Here is a 13,987-nt window from a genome sequence, read left to right on the forward strand (position 1 = left end):
TGAAGTGTTTGTCAGACTCAGTCTCTGACAGATGACATTTTATTAGCCTCCCCTCAACCTATGCCATTCTGGTCTCCTCTAAAAATGGATTTTAATCTTTTGCACTGTTGTTTCACAGTTGGCCTAATCCAGCCTGCTTTACATTTTCCACTTAAAAGGAGGGTTCTGCTCCTGCCTTCCTAGCTCACTCATCCTTTCAGGTGACCATAAGGGTAGTGGGAATACTCATGTCTCTTTAATTGATCACATGTTCCAACATCCCTGCAGGCACATTGTGAATGTTTCAAAAAGGGAAAAAGGTAAGACTGCTTTTCTCAGCTTTAACCCAGTTAAAGATTAGGGCAAACACAAGCCCGTTATCTTCCACTTGGACCTATCCTGCAAAGGGGTGCCAAAAGAAACAACTACACAGTGCATGGTTCAAGTGTCCCACTGCCCTAGGTCTCAAGGTATACAGACTCATTCAATTTAGAAGGAACATTAAATCATGAAAGAATATAATCACAGAAGTGATTACATGGAACTGACCTCAGGAGGAGACTCCTAAGCCCTGCTGTGAGTAGAAGCAGGAAAACTCCCAAGTCAGATGTGTTTGCTCAAGGCCTGAGCAAACAGTCAGTCTCGTTCAGAGAGGCTAGAAAAGAATTTAAACTACATCCTTCCCCTTTTTTCCAAACCTACTTTGTGCTTGCCAATGTAAGAAAATAGAACAGCAACTTCAAGACCACCTATCTCAATAATCTCTTACTTCATTTCATGCTATCTTTTCCTTTCCTTATCGCATTTCTACCCATCACAGAAACCTTATTCTTCTTTGAGGTTTATCCCTTCAAAGCTCCTGCTCTCCTCAGCACAATTCCAAGATCTCTTCCCAAGCCCCTACTCCTTTCTTAATGCAAGAAGTAATTTTTTTCTTCTTTCCTTACACTCTGTATCTTGGCTCATTAAATTACATTAAGTAACTGAAATAGATATTCCATAAAAAATTTTAACTCCACCCTCTCCTGACATCTTCAAATTCAAAAATTATCTTGCAGTGTTGCCTAATACTACAATTTACTGTATGAGTTTATTTCACTTAATTTTAGCTCAACTTTTATAATTTATGGCTTTAGCCCAACTATGAATGACTCCAGACTGGGAATTCAAAATACACTGTTCTCCAACATATGCTCAAAATAACATGCATCCAATATAAGGCTTTCGTGAAGGCTGGGTGTTCCCCCTACAGCAAGGAATTTTAGCTATATCCATTCTCCTTATCTTCACGTCTCTTATTATCTATTACTTTATGACCATCAAGCACTATTTGTGGATTTAGTAATGGAGTTCATTAATGCAGATCCCGTGGAATGAGATGCTATAAGACGAATCCTCCCAAATTCACTAGGAATGTTAGTGCTAATGGCACAGAAAAAATTTTTTCCCCCAGTTCTTTAATTACTTCATAGACTATCAAACTATCGAAAGAACTACTCAAACTCTTTGCTCCTGATGTGAAGAGGGCTTCCTATTCACAACAGACTTAAAGACATAGTGCTGCCACGAAAGGCAGCATTTCTGCATACCCAGGCTGTGTCCATTCTTGGTGTAGAAGCAGGTGTTATTGATAAGGTTGACACAACAACCAATGACATCGCCCGTAGTAAACGTTGGGCCGTAAGGCTGTCCTGTTCCGGAGGAACAGAATGAATGTCCATCGTCTCCATGGTAACCATATGAATGTTTATCCCAACCTAGAGAACAAAAGCATTTGCAATTTATTCATTTTCTCCATTATTAAAGAAATTGAAGACTGTGCAGTTGGTATATTCTAGCCAGGTTAACACAATTAATTACTATGCTCAGCTTTCTGCTTTCTAATATTTCTTATCTAGGAAAGCCACTGTGTAATCTTCAAAATGACAACGACTTTTATCAAAATGGCTGAATAAGTAATTGCATTTGTAGTATATAACAGGTAATGCAAATTCAGATAACACATTTTTCTCTTTACTCCAACATACAGTATTACCAACACCAAAAATATAATCAGCTACAATGCTGAAATTCAAAAAGCTATATACAGATCTGACATGTCCCAGTAAAGCAGTGAAGATTCTCCTGTTCTCCCTTTCATTTTGCAAAACTATTGCTACCATATGTCATAATCAGATTCTTCCTGGCTACAAACCAAACAAGCATCTCTGGGGAAACATATTTCTAGTCCTGATTATTCTCAATGACTATTCAGCAGCAAGCAGCCTCTGCATAATAACAGAATCTCCAGACTAAAGTGTAACTAGCTATGCTGCCCCTCAAAATAAAAATAAATTTTAAATAAAAGGAAAAAAATAGCAATACAGGTGAAAATCACAGCCAAGAGCTAATCATTATGCATGCAAATATGGTGCTTATTTTGCAGGTGAAGAAGCTGTAGAATTTTTAAGAAGCTTCATACTGTTACACTACTCAATGAAATTCACAACAAGCAATCTTGGTCTGTGCTCTTTTATAAATACCTATCTACACTCTCTGCAAGTCAATACTGAACCTCTTCTGTCAAGCTGCTGCCTAGCAGGTTAATTTGGAAGTATGTTCCACACTTAGACCCTTAATCTTTATCATCAGTAGCTTCAGCTGGTACCATATTAAGCATCTCTCAGTAAATTAAAGACAACCCCAAATTATTGCAGTTACATTGATTAGTAGTATCTTTGATAATTATAGCATCCTAAATCATACTTAAACTTAATGCCACCCACTAATAATTCATGACCCTTAGGTGGGCTTGCAGTGTAACGGGGACTTGCAGTCATCATATGAATCTCTACCAGAGCATTTGGGTAAGAAAGTTAAAACTCAAAAGTAATGAAATGCAGATACTCGAAGGTCAATTCAACATGGTTTTATATTTTCGTAATTTCAAGTCAGTTGGTTGGTTTTGGCTGGATATTTTTTACACATTTAAAGATCTGTTTAAAACCCAGTCTTTTATGCATACACACACAGATTCAGAGATACTACAGACAATTGTGAACTAGACAGTGTCACTGACCATGCAGGTCAATGGAACAGTCAAAACTTAAAACTAGGCTGCACGCTCTTACTATGAAGGCTGGAAAGATAAAGGTACAGAAAATGACGAAAGGAGAGTTCCCTCCATGTTTGACAGAGAGTTTTTATCATAGTAGCTCATTTTTATTTCTAGAAATCCAGCACACAGAGCATGGAAATCTATAGCTTCATTTTTTTATCAGGACACATGATGAAGATTTTAAACTGTATTTGTTTGCTAAAAAGTATCTGCATAATATTAAAAATAACAGTAAGAGCTGACAAGAGCAGTACAGGAGTAAATGTACAGTAAAAGTTAAACTTTTCAGCTGCAAGTGTTACATAACTCCAGTAATAGATACAACACAGAGGTGTCATGCTACACTCTACTGCTTACCAAAGCTGCAGCATATTTTAAAAACCAATGTAAGTAACTGAAACATACCTGGTAGTCTGTTCATGTTCACACCCTGTGCCGAAAGCCCAATTCCCATGTAACTAAAAATGAAAGAACAAAGAAATGCATCTGTTTCTTACAAAAATACATATGTATGTGGAACACTGCCAAGAAACACAATGCTGACTAATCACGTACCAATTAAGCTACTGAGAGGTCGTTTAATAGTGGCATAAGAACACGGGATTCCCAGCATATATGGTTTAATATGGACAGATCCTGTCTCTGCAGGAGGTAAAGACAACTTCTTTTCTTTTTGGCATCCTGGGCTAAAATAATGTTCCATTTTAGCTAACATTTTATTAGCTAAAATGTATAAAGCATGAACAAAGAAAGCCAAAGATCATAGCTTATTTTGAAAGTAGGGATACAGCCATACACATACCAATTTCATAACCTTCAACATACCTAATGATGTTTTGCAGACAAACTGGAATGAGTAATTTTATAAAATACATGCAACACTGCATTACTTCAGCAGCAAAATGCAACCTTGCATAGCACTTATGAGAAGATCATGCTGAAACATTAAAGGCCTGGATTGTACAGCAGAATGTTAACTTGTAGAAATTTACCAGCAATGGCACTCAGCTGCTTGTAATCTGATGGCAAACTAAAGAGGGGAAAATATTTGTACTACACAAACCAGTAATCTGAAATAAAGTCCAAAAGCCAGCTTAACAAAAAGGTGGTTTTAATAAAGTCAGTGTCCAGTACAATAGTTAACAGTTTAATAGCATATATTAGAAAGCTGAAATGAAGAATTTCCTCATCCCTAAATAGCACTATTAGAAGTCAGCAAAATCAATTTTGCTTGTTTCTTAAGCGAAACTAATGCCATTACCAAGACAACAGGAATACAAAAAGAGAAACAGCAAAATTAAAAGCTAGGCTTTCACCACTTGCCCCTGCCCAAAATAAAGCAACCCTCCTCCAACAACTAAAGCAAGCATCCAAAATCACCTAAACCTACATTTACCTGTTATCAAATAATTCAAAGTATTTTGACACTAGTTCACATCAGTTAACAAGAATTTACTATGAAATAATAAACTGTATGAAAACAAAATTTCACACCTGTGGCAATCTGGAAAGTTTAGGTCAACAAACATGACCTTTGTATTCCCATTTCATAAAATGAAATTTTTAAGCAACTATTCCACCTGGAAGTGCAAGTTAATCTGCTATTTAAAATGCTTTTGCTACAGAATGAAACTGAGAAGAACATCTCAGAGTGACATGCTTAATTGTCTATGGGGGTTTCTGCTTTTTCTATGGATCACTTCTAACAGTTACCATAGCTGATTCTATGTTTGATACTTAAAACGCCCTCCTCTGATAATTTCTAATGTATAATAATACCATCTTCCTCTCTTTCAGACATACCAGCATGAAATGGAACCTCAGAACCATATATAGCAGATATTACATTTAAAAATACTGAAGAGCTGAAGCAAAAGGCAACAAACAAAAGGATTAGTCTTTGCTGCACTGCTGAATACATTACTGAGGCACCACTGCAGCAGGAGATTCAACAAAACAATTATAAATGAAAGCAACAAGTGGAAAGCCCTTGATTTTGTCTTAAATAATAAAGGCAGAGTTGTTATTAGCATAGTCTGAGGTCTGACCCATGAAGGATACTCATGTGAAGACTGAAAATCTCTTATTCATTAAAGAAAAGATGTTTACTTTTAAAAACAATTTTAGATAACTTTAACTCCACTGACTGCAAAAAGCCCTTGAATGCAAGTCAGAATAAAAACGCAATCAAGGTTTTGTTTCAGTATTTTTATAGTAACAAGACTAAGGTTACACAAATTTAAAATATTAGATAGAAGATCATTGTCTAGGCAACATTTTGATATCACCACTGTTTTCTTCTTCAGATATCCTAACTTCCAATCCTCCTCAGTAACAGCTGTAAACACAGACAAACTGTATTTAATAGAGCTGGGAACAAGGAATCTTTACCCTCTGGTAGTGACTGGAAAGCACTAGGCACTAACACCATCTCAGGAAGAAGATGGATGCTAACAGTATGTATTTTTCCCTGGGATGCACTTACAACTACTCGAAATGTTAACACCATTTTGTGAAGGAGACTTGCTATTAATAGAAACTGAAGTTAGATAAAAAGATTGCAACTAATAAATTTACTATAGACATCTTTCACAAGGCAAAAGGAATAGCTACAACTTATGGTCTGAAGAGAGCGAAATTAAAGGCTCATCAATTAAACTAATTTATTATTTTTTAGAGTTGATAGATAGCTAATTTCATGTTCAACTAGGTTAGTGCACTATAAATTGAGGGGGAAAATAGTACCATGACAGACAGGCTTTAAATGTTCTACAACTTATTAACAAGAATTTTATCTATCCCAAACCACTACATGTAACTTTCTTACCTTTTCCTCACACCTGTAACCTTCAAACTGGAATCGACCTTTTTGTTTGTTTTTTTAAGACACTTAACCCTTGTTTAGGTCAAGAGTCAGGGATTGCAAAGACTTGCTTCAGTGGGAGGAAGTACATAAACTGTCCTCCCCTTTGCGGCTTAAAGCTCACATTTCATGCACACCAGGATTAGAAGAAGAGTGGCAGAGCAACGTATTTGAGTTTTCCTCCCTTAGTTTATGACAAAAATGATGAGCAGCACAAGCAGCCCAGGTGCAATGCAGGCCCAGAATATTCTAAGTCAGTTCACGATGCACCTGCTGTCCTGGCACATTAAGAGGTTTGGTCTAGGAGACCCAAGTGGACCTGGCCTTCGTGTCTGTAGCTGTGTCGGCCATAAGAGCTGTCCTTGGGAAGTGGAGGTGTCAGCACCACAAAGCAGCACCCTCAGTCCATCCTGTAGCACCTTCCAAAAATGGACACAGCGTGGCTTCAGAGACCAGAGAGGGTGAACAGTGGTGTGGTTCTGATGCTGCCTCCCTCAGAACCTGAGGACTGTCCCTCCACCTCAGCTCCCTACCCAGACACATCCCTGGCTGTGGCAGTGGGAAGATCACTCACCCAGGCAAATGGCACAAAGCAGCCTGGTGCCTGTTTTATTAAGCAGCCCCTCTTCTGAGCAATTTCAGTCCCACTGGCTACTACTCATCACCTCATTAACATGCTCAACTCTTACAGGATCTCATAAAATAACGAACCACTCATGGAAAACATGAAACCCGTAAGAGTCTGAAATAAGAGACTACAGCTGGAAAACAACTTAAAGTACAGCGAAATTGGTATTAAGGACCAAGAAAGCAAGTGTATTTTACAAAGACTTGGGTTTTTTTCACTTCAAATTGTATTTATTCTTGTTCCAGTCCAGTTCAATTAAGATATAGGTTACCATTTTAGTGTCTCAGCACATTTTCTAGCTTACATTTCACAAGTCATATAGAAACTTTAGCAACACCAGAAAACTACAGAATTTAAAATTCACTGAAGATTCTTTTTTTTTTTTACCACAAAGCAAAAGAGAAAATGTCAAAAAAAAGATGCATTATTATACCTTTTTTTTCCCCTGTAACGCATACTGAAAAGCCTAGGCTTCTCTGCAGAGAAATCTTTAAGAAGCCGAAAGCTCACAATAACTATTTTTTCCTCAAGTATCTTTCTAGTCAAAGAACTAAATTTACATTTTTGCTGGAGCCTGAAGTTTCAACTTGGATGCCTGAATAGACTAATTGTGAGAAATAAAAACAGCCAGAGCCAAGCAGAAGGAAAAAACTGCAGTAAGAGATGGTACAGAACTGCAGATGCTAAAAGATTAAGAAACTAACAAAACCCAGAAAGAGACACAACTCTGATTTTTATTTATAACTGTTCCGTTCGATCCTGTAGCCACTATGTTGAAGGTATATGGAAGATCTTTCAATATGAAAGCTGATAAAAATCAGAACTCAGATTAATTATATCCTATCCTGCTCACTCCATAGAGAGAAATCACAAAAATTATTCCAAACCACAGACACCTCAGGAAGGCTGAAGATAAATTCAAGTCCTAAATAATCACTTCTCTAGTAAAAAAAAAAAACAACAAACAAAAAACCCCAAAAATTCCATGCTGTATTTATAAAGCCAACTAAAATAATTCAGCAGATATTTACATAATAGTATGTGATTATCCATTTAAAGGAAGCAACTTTAACCATACAGCATTAAAAATTAAGTTACCATAATATCTGTATGGGAACCTAAGACAAATCACTAACAGATGTTTACAGACATAAATAAGGCAACTGAAAACACCCTAATGTTTTGAATGCATTGATTATTAAGAAAAGTAGAAGTAACACTGAAAAAAAAAATATAAGCTATATACCAAGTATAGTTTATCATTATGTTAGTACCTTGGAAAGAGGACAAAGAGAAAAAAAATGCATCATCTGTAGGAATTTAAAGACTCAATGAAATTCTATAGGGCCTTCACAACTGACTTGCAATGACATAAAAAGTTTGAATAATGTTCTCCTATAGTTTTCTACACTGCCTTCACTGACACTATGAGGCCAGAAATAAGCCACATTAAAAAGGTACCTACGTTTATCTTTAATATAGTTACTCTGCATTAAAATTTTGCAGAAATGTGCCAATTCAAGATCCTTATTGTCTGCACAATCACAATAAGAAATGAGATGTTAATCTATTTAAATGTTTCAAAATATGCCATAGACAGTTTGAGTCTTTAATTTCAAATTGAAAACAAGTTTAATTTTACGGAGTATTTCCAAGGAAACAGTATTTTGAACATGATAAACCCAGGTTTCAGATTAATGCAGTTCTGCATAGAGAGGCAAAACCAAAAATACATCAGGCAGTCATTTTGCATAGAGCTAAAAACTGTTACTCCTGTAACATTTTGCTTGTGATTGCTCTAATGTTCCTAGAGGGATTCTCATTTACTGACATACCTCCCACTTTGAGGTTTCATCATTTCATCCTGTGACACTTGTCCCCAAGGACTAGAGCCTTTTTAGGGACCATACTGTCAGAAAATAATAGTTACAAAGAAAATAATATAATGTCAATGTGGACTACAGTAAAGTTAGCATCTATACGCTATATTTATGTGAATGAACTTCAGAAGAAAGAAGTAAAAGATTTTTCAAGAAGGTAAGACCAAGAAATCAAACATATTCTCTTAACTCTCTTTTTAAATTACAATTTTCAATTTCTAGCATACATCATCAAAGAAAGAAAACTTTTGTCACAGCTCCAATATATCTAACTAGGTAAACACAAACCTCATACAATCTTATTAAACATTTAGCTAATGTTCATTTCTGGCAATGTCTGGTCTCATACACTCAGGTAAAAAATTAATTACTGCTATAGTTTAAGAAAAGATACACTTGCTGATTCATGACCTGATCTCTTCTTGCATCTGCTACAATTCAAATGAAGACACTAATGAAAGAAGGATACTTCAGACCTTATCAGATTCTACCCTACACAAGTACTCTGCAAGGCCTACTTATATGTAAAGAGAGACTGAGTGAAGTTTTGCATGTTGTTTTAATAAATGCCTGTTCTTTTAACAAACACCAGCTGAAGACATATTAAAACTACAAAAGCAGGTCTTAGGACTGCATAAAATTTTCAGAATACATTAGTAATGTACAAAACAAATGCAAACCAATCAGCAACTGACAATGTTATAGATTTTGTTTATTGGTTAATGCTTCTGTAGAACAAGAAAACAGGTATACTGGATCCTAAAGGAAATGCCAACTTACTGCAACACAAAACTTGTAATAAAAAAGTATAGTTTGTGTTTGAAGAGCTACACACACATCTAAAAGACAACAAAGCATTTATGACTCAAATACTCTAAAACAGTTCAGGTTCCGCCGCAGGCATAGGTGTCATGAACACTCAAACTTAATTCTCATGGTATTTTTGTTTTGGATAGTTTTTCCTTTTTTACTTCACCACCTACTTCATCACATACACAAACACATACTACACAAGATACTGCCAAAACAACAGATGACTGATTGTATATCCAGTGTTAAAAACCTGCCATAGTGTAACAAGGGTTTAAAGCCTTATTAACACTGCTTTACCAAAAACATACAGATTACTTGCATGAATTGCTGTACTAAAATTTTATTTTAGTGCACTACATTTAGCAGAACTTACACATGGTACTATAAAGCCTGGCCATGAAGATCTGCATCAGCACCACTACGCCACAGACTAAACAACCCTCCTCACACAAGTGCAAGCTCAGGGCTATTTGCTAAAAGGATACAGCCTTTCTAAACTTAATTTTCATCAATTCTTCTGGATGGCTTACCACTCTCAATCCTTTTCTTCATTCTTCTATCAAAAAAAAAAAAAATCAGCAGTGTTCCAGGCCAGGATGGATGGAGTGTTGAGCAACCTGGTCTAGTGGAAGGCATCCCTGCCCTTGGCAGTGGGGTTGGAGCTGGATGATCTTTAAAGTCCATTCCAACCCAAACCATTCTGTGATTCTGTGATCCTGCATTTTAAACATACACCTTCCTCAGCTGTTCTAAAAGCACTGAAGACTGTCTAGAAGTACATGCTATTACTATAATTTTTTGCCCATTCTTATTAGTTGCATTTACAAATCAATGAATAAGAATGGACAGAAATTCAAGACATGGAAGATAAAAGTACTGTTCCCAGAAGTTAATTTACCCTGTGAAAGAAACATGTCTCTCCTGGTGAAAGATTTAAAAACCCAAAAGGCTGTATTTAAACTAAAATCAATGAGTTTAAGCTATACTGTGACCTTAAGTAGCATTCCCAGGCCCTTCGTTTCAGAGTCTACTTTCTGCTCCTAGTTTCACCCTCTTTTGCTGTCAGAGCTACTCATGAAATGATACAAGCAGCCATACTAGGGGAAAAAACTGAATGAAAACAAACTCAGTCTGGAGGTCAGCTTTTGGAAAATAAGTTATCCAATCAGATTTACTATGAAGCTGACACAAGCAGTCACAAACTGGGAAAAGGGACATCAACTCAATGAGTGTTCAGAGACTGCTTCTTCTCCTGGCCAAATTTTTTTATTTATTTTTAAGTTAACTGGACATTTCAACAGAGATACAGACATAACTTACTGTTAGTTAATAGTCCCCTTCCTACCATGCTTTCTAATCATCACCTTGGTACTGTTCCCCACACAACCATTACCCTTCTGCTGTTACTCACATAACCATCCACAATGTTCCACATGAGCCAAACAAAGCAAAGCCAAAGAGAGTATAAAAGGAGAGAATATAAATAAATAGAAGCCCTTAGGCTACAAAAGACAACATGAAACTAAGAAAGAAAACTGAAAAAAAAAAAAAAAGAACAACCGGAAATATTTACAAAGCAATATGACAGGTGGTTAGAACTTTCAGCAAGAATTCAAAAATATCTAGGGTAATTATTTCACATATCTGTACTGTAGCAGCACATTAGGACTCCTTGTGTCAAACACTCTACAAATACCAAGAGAGATTTTGGTTGAAGGATATTTCAACCTTACTACTTTTACTGAACTTAATTCTCACTTCCCTTTTTCTCATCCAGTACACCATGAGTTACTGACCCTATCACACCACATGGAGGTATCAAAAAGCAACTTTGCTGCTCATCTGCTCTGCAACACCAATTCCCATATCCAGTTCTTCCTAGTACAGCTGGTTTTTTTTCACACTTTCTTCAGTGTATTCATAATGTTCTCAAAGGTGGTCACGAACTTCTGCAAAATTAACATATTACACACCTTCAAATTTCTACTCAAGCCAGTTACTCACCTAGATACATTAAAGAATTTAATGACCTAAGTCATTAGAGTGACAAAACAAATTCTGTGCTCAAACACAGCCACAAGAAGCCATGCTACATCCACACCCCAAACAAAAAAGAGCTGTGCTGCTTCAAAGAAGAGTAATTTTTGCCCTGCTACTTTCAGATATGCAAGATCAGATTCCAGAAGCAGCACCTTCAAGTACTACAGTAGCATGAAAAATGGATCTCCTACAGCAGGTTTTTAGTAAAGCATTTTTGATTATTTCAGGCAAGTCATGCTAAGTAGAGCACACAAGCAGGAATGCTCTTAGACATACTCCTATAATATAGTACATGGACTAACTACTTTAAACTGAGTTTATTTAAAAAAATAAATAGAAGTAGTAAAGACTACTACCAAAGGGAACTCCAAACAAACAGCACAAAATTATCCATTGACATTTATGCAGGCTGGAAGCTGTACTTCAGCTTACAGGTAGGTATCTCGTCTCAGGTAGGTAGTCTAGAATTTACTTTAAACAGTACTGTAAAATACAGTTCTGCTGCTGCCACAGCTAGACTAACACCTTGAGAACACTTGATTTTGCAAGTATTTTTAACTAATTGACCCAATTAGTTACATGCTGGTCTTCTGCAGATATGGTCCTCCTGAACTCTGTTCCCATTATCAGATGACAAAAAGAAAACAAAAAAAATATGGCAAAAATGTACCTGAAGCAAGCCAGGTGAAGCAAAACAGGCAGTGAAAAAGAGCAAATAAATCCAAACTGACAGAAACTGGTTTCTGCAGTCCTATTTCTCTGCATTAAATTCCCCAGTTTACTTACTATGGAAAATTTTTTAGTTTGAATGCAAGGTAACACTGAACTGTAAGAGATTCATCCTGCATCTCAACAAAGACCTCCTAGACCTGAGAACAGGGTCGTCTAGAGATACACATTTAACATCCAGTGAGGTGCCACATGTTGACTCCTGGTCTTTATCAGCCAAGCTACATTTGGCTTTAGCTGTGTGTACACTATTTCCCAGGTACCATACTATCTTACACAATGAAAAAAATTAACATCTCAGCTCATTATGCAGCTAATGTTTCATAAAGTGACACTAAATGAAGTTCACAAGGCTGAAGCAAGGATGAGGCAGTATTAACTGGAAAAAGTACCCCTCCATTTTTTATGCAATCTCAGCAAGCAACTTTGCAAGTCATAGCTATGTACATCTCATGAGTAACCATTTAAATACAAAACCTTGAAAAACTTTACTCAGTGATGTCTTCCCACTTTTGCAGGGCTGTCTTACTGAATTTTAAATTACTAAAATCCAACACAAAGTATCTATGGTGAAGTGTTAGAGGAGCTATGCAAAATTACACACCCACATATGTGGACACTTTTTGAAACCCATCACTTCAAAAAAGGTACCTTCCAAACTAAGTAGGCAGAACATTATTTCAAGAAGAGACACACCACTAGCAAGTCACAATAAAAACCTTTCCTTAACCCACAGCAGCAGGATAACTTTTTAAAAAATGTTACTAAAATTGAAAATACCCCAAAACCAAAAAACCCCCACACACACGCCCCAAAAAATAAAGGTGTTCTTAAAATCGGTAGCAGAATGTTACTTGAAAAGCTAATTTCTACCACCTCAATTTAAAAATAATTAGGTGTTCACAGGGTAACAAAAGTAATGACGTATGTAAACTTTTCATGGCAAAGAATGCTCTCAGGGATAACTTTTAAGAACAGAAATAACAACAAACTCATAAATGCCCCTACAAAGCTGCAGCACTACTGAGAGGCTATTCTTTCAAAATATCACTATGCAATACTATAAGGAAAACAAAGAAGTTTGAATACTGTTTCTGACTTATAGAAGGCTTACAGGACTCTGGAAAAATGAAAGAAACAAACTGCAGCCAGACAAAGAAAAGACAAAGGCACTGAATTTCATCCATGGCTCTTGTCTCAAGATTTACTTTCACACCATGGCATAAGCACCTGCATATGCTTGTACAGTACCTAGAACAGGGACAGCCAGTCCTGACCGGAACCTTGAAGCAGAACCAGAGGATGTACTACAGCACATTAGAAAGGGGTCCTACAGTGTATCAGAATTAACACACATCCTCTACCAAAAGCAGTGAAAGACGAAAGGGAACTAAAGTGCTTCAGAAAAGATTTCATTAGCACTTCAAGACTTTCCCAGGTGAGATTCTATCTGCCTCAGCAGACTTAAAAGCATGTATCACTTGTGCTTCAACAGATTCATAATTCAGATGGATTATGGGAAGCAGCAGCTACTTACTTATTAATTCTTGTTCTTTTCCATACGGTGACAAATTCCCAGAGGCTTATTCAGAATATTCCCCTTTATTCTTATTACTGTTCACCAACAAGTAGCCTTAAGAATAACTTTCGGTTTCAAAATTGATATGACATCCATGAAAAAATCACACTGAGGAAATAAGCTGGTCTGCTACACACCCTAAAAATTACATCAAAGTCTGTAAATCCATATAGCCAAAACCCAACACCTTTAAAGGTAACAGCAGGGTCAAACTGGTCATTCAAACCCTAACTTTTTTGTCAAGAAAAAATGAGATGATCTTTTGGTATTTATTGTACACTGATCTGTGTACAATAAATCAGCTCTCTTAAAAGAATCAAATATAAGAGTGCAACTTGTTAACGATAAGGAATCAAGATATATAAACTGGTAAAATAGG

The 13,987-nt window shown here is 36.5% G+C and overlaps 1 protein-coding gene across 5 annotated transcripts in view; it reads right to left on the minus strand.

Moving 5' to 3' along the window:
• Positions 1–13,987, minus strand: part of RANBP9 (RAN binding protein 9) — a 38,724-nt gene that overhangs the window by 15,538 nt on the left and 9,199 nt on the right. For all 5 annotated transcript variants that reach the window (XM_059851771.1, XM_059851752.1, XM_059851760.1 and 2 more), the window contains exons 3-4: positions 3,482–3,534; positions 1,569–1,736 (exon numbers count right to left, since the gene is read on the minus strand). In XM_059851771.1, the coding sequence (XP_059707754.1) occupies positions 1,569–1,736; positions 3,482–3,534 (221 nt within the window). The remainder of the gene's footprint in view (positions 1–1,568; positions 1,737–3,481; positions 3,535–13,987) is intronic.

This window comes from Haemorhous mexicanus, chromosome 1 (assembly GCF_027477595.1).
Source record: "Haemorhous mexicanus isolate bHaeMex1 chromosome 1, bHaeMex1.pri, whole genome shotgun sequence".
Taxonomy (NCBI): Eukaryota; Metazoa; Chordata; class Aves; order Passeriformes; family Fringillidae; genus Haemorhous; species Haemorhous mexicanus.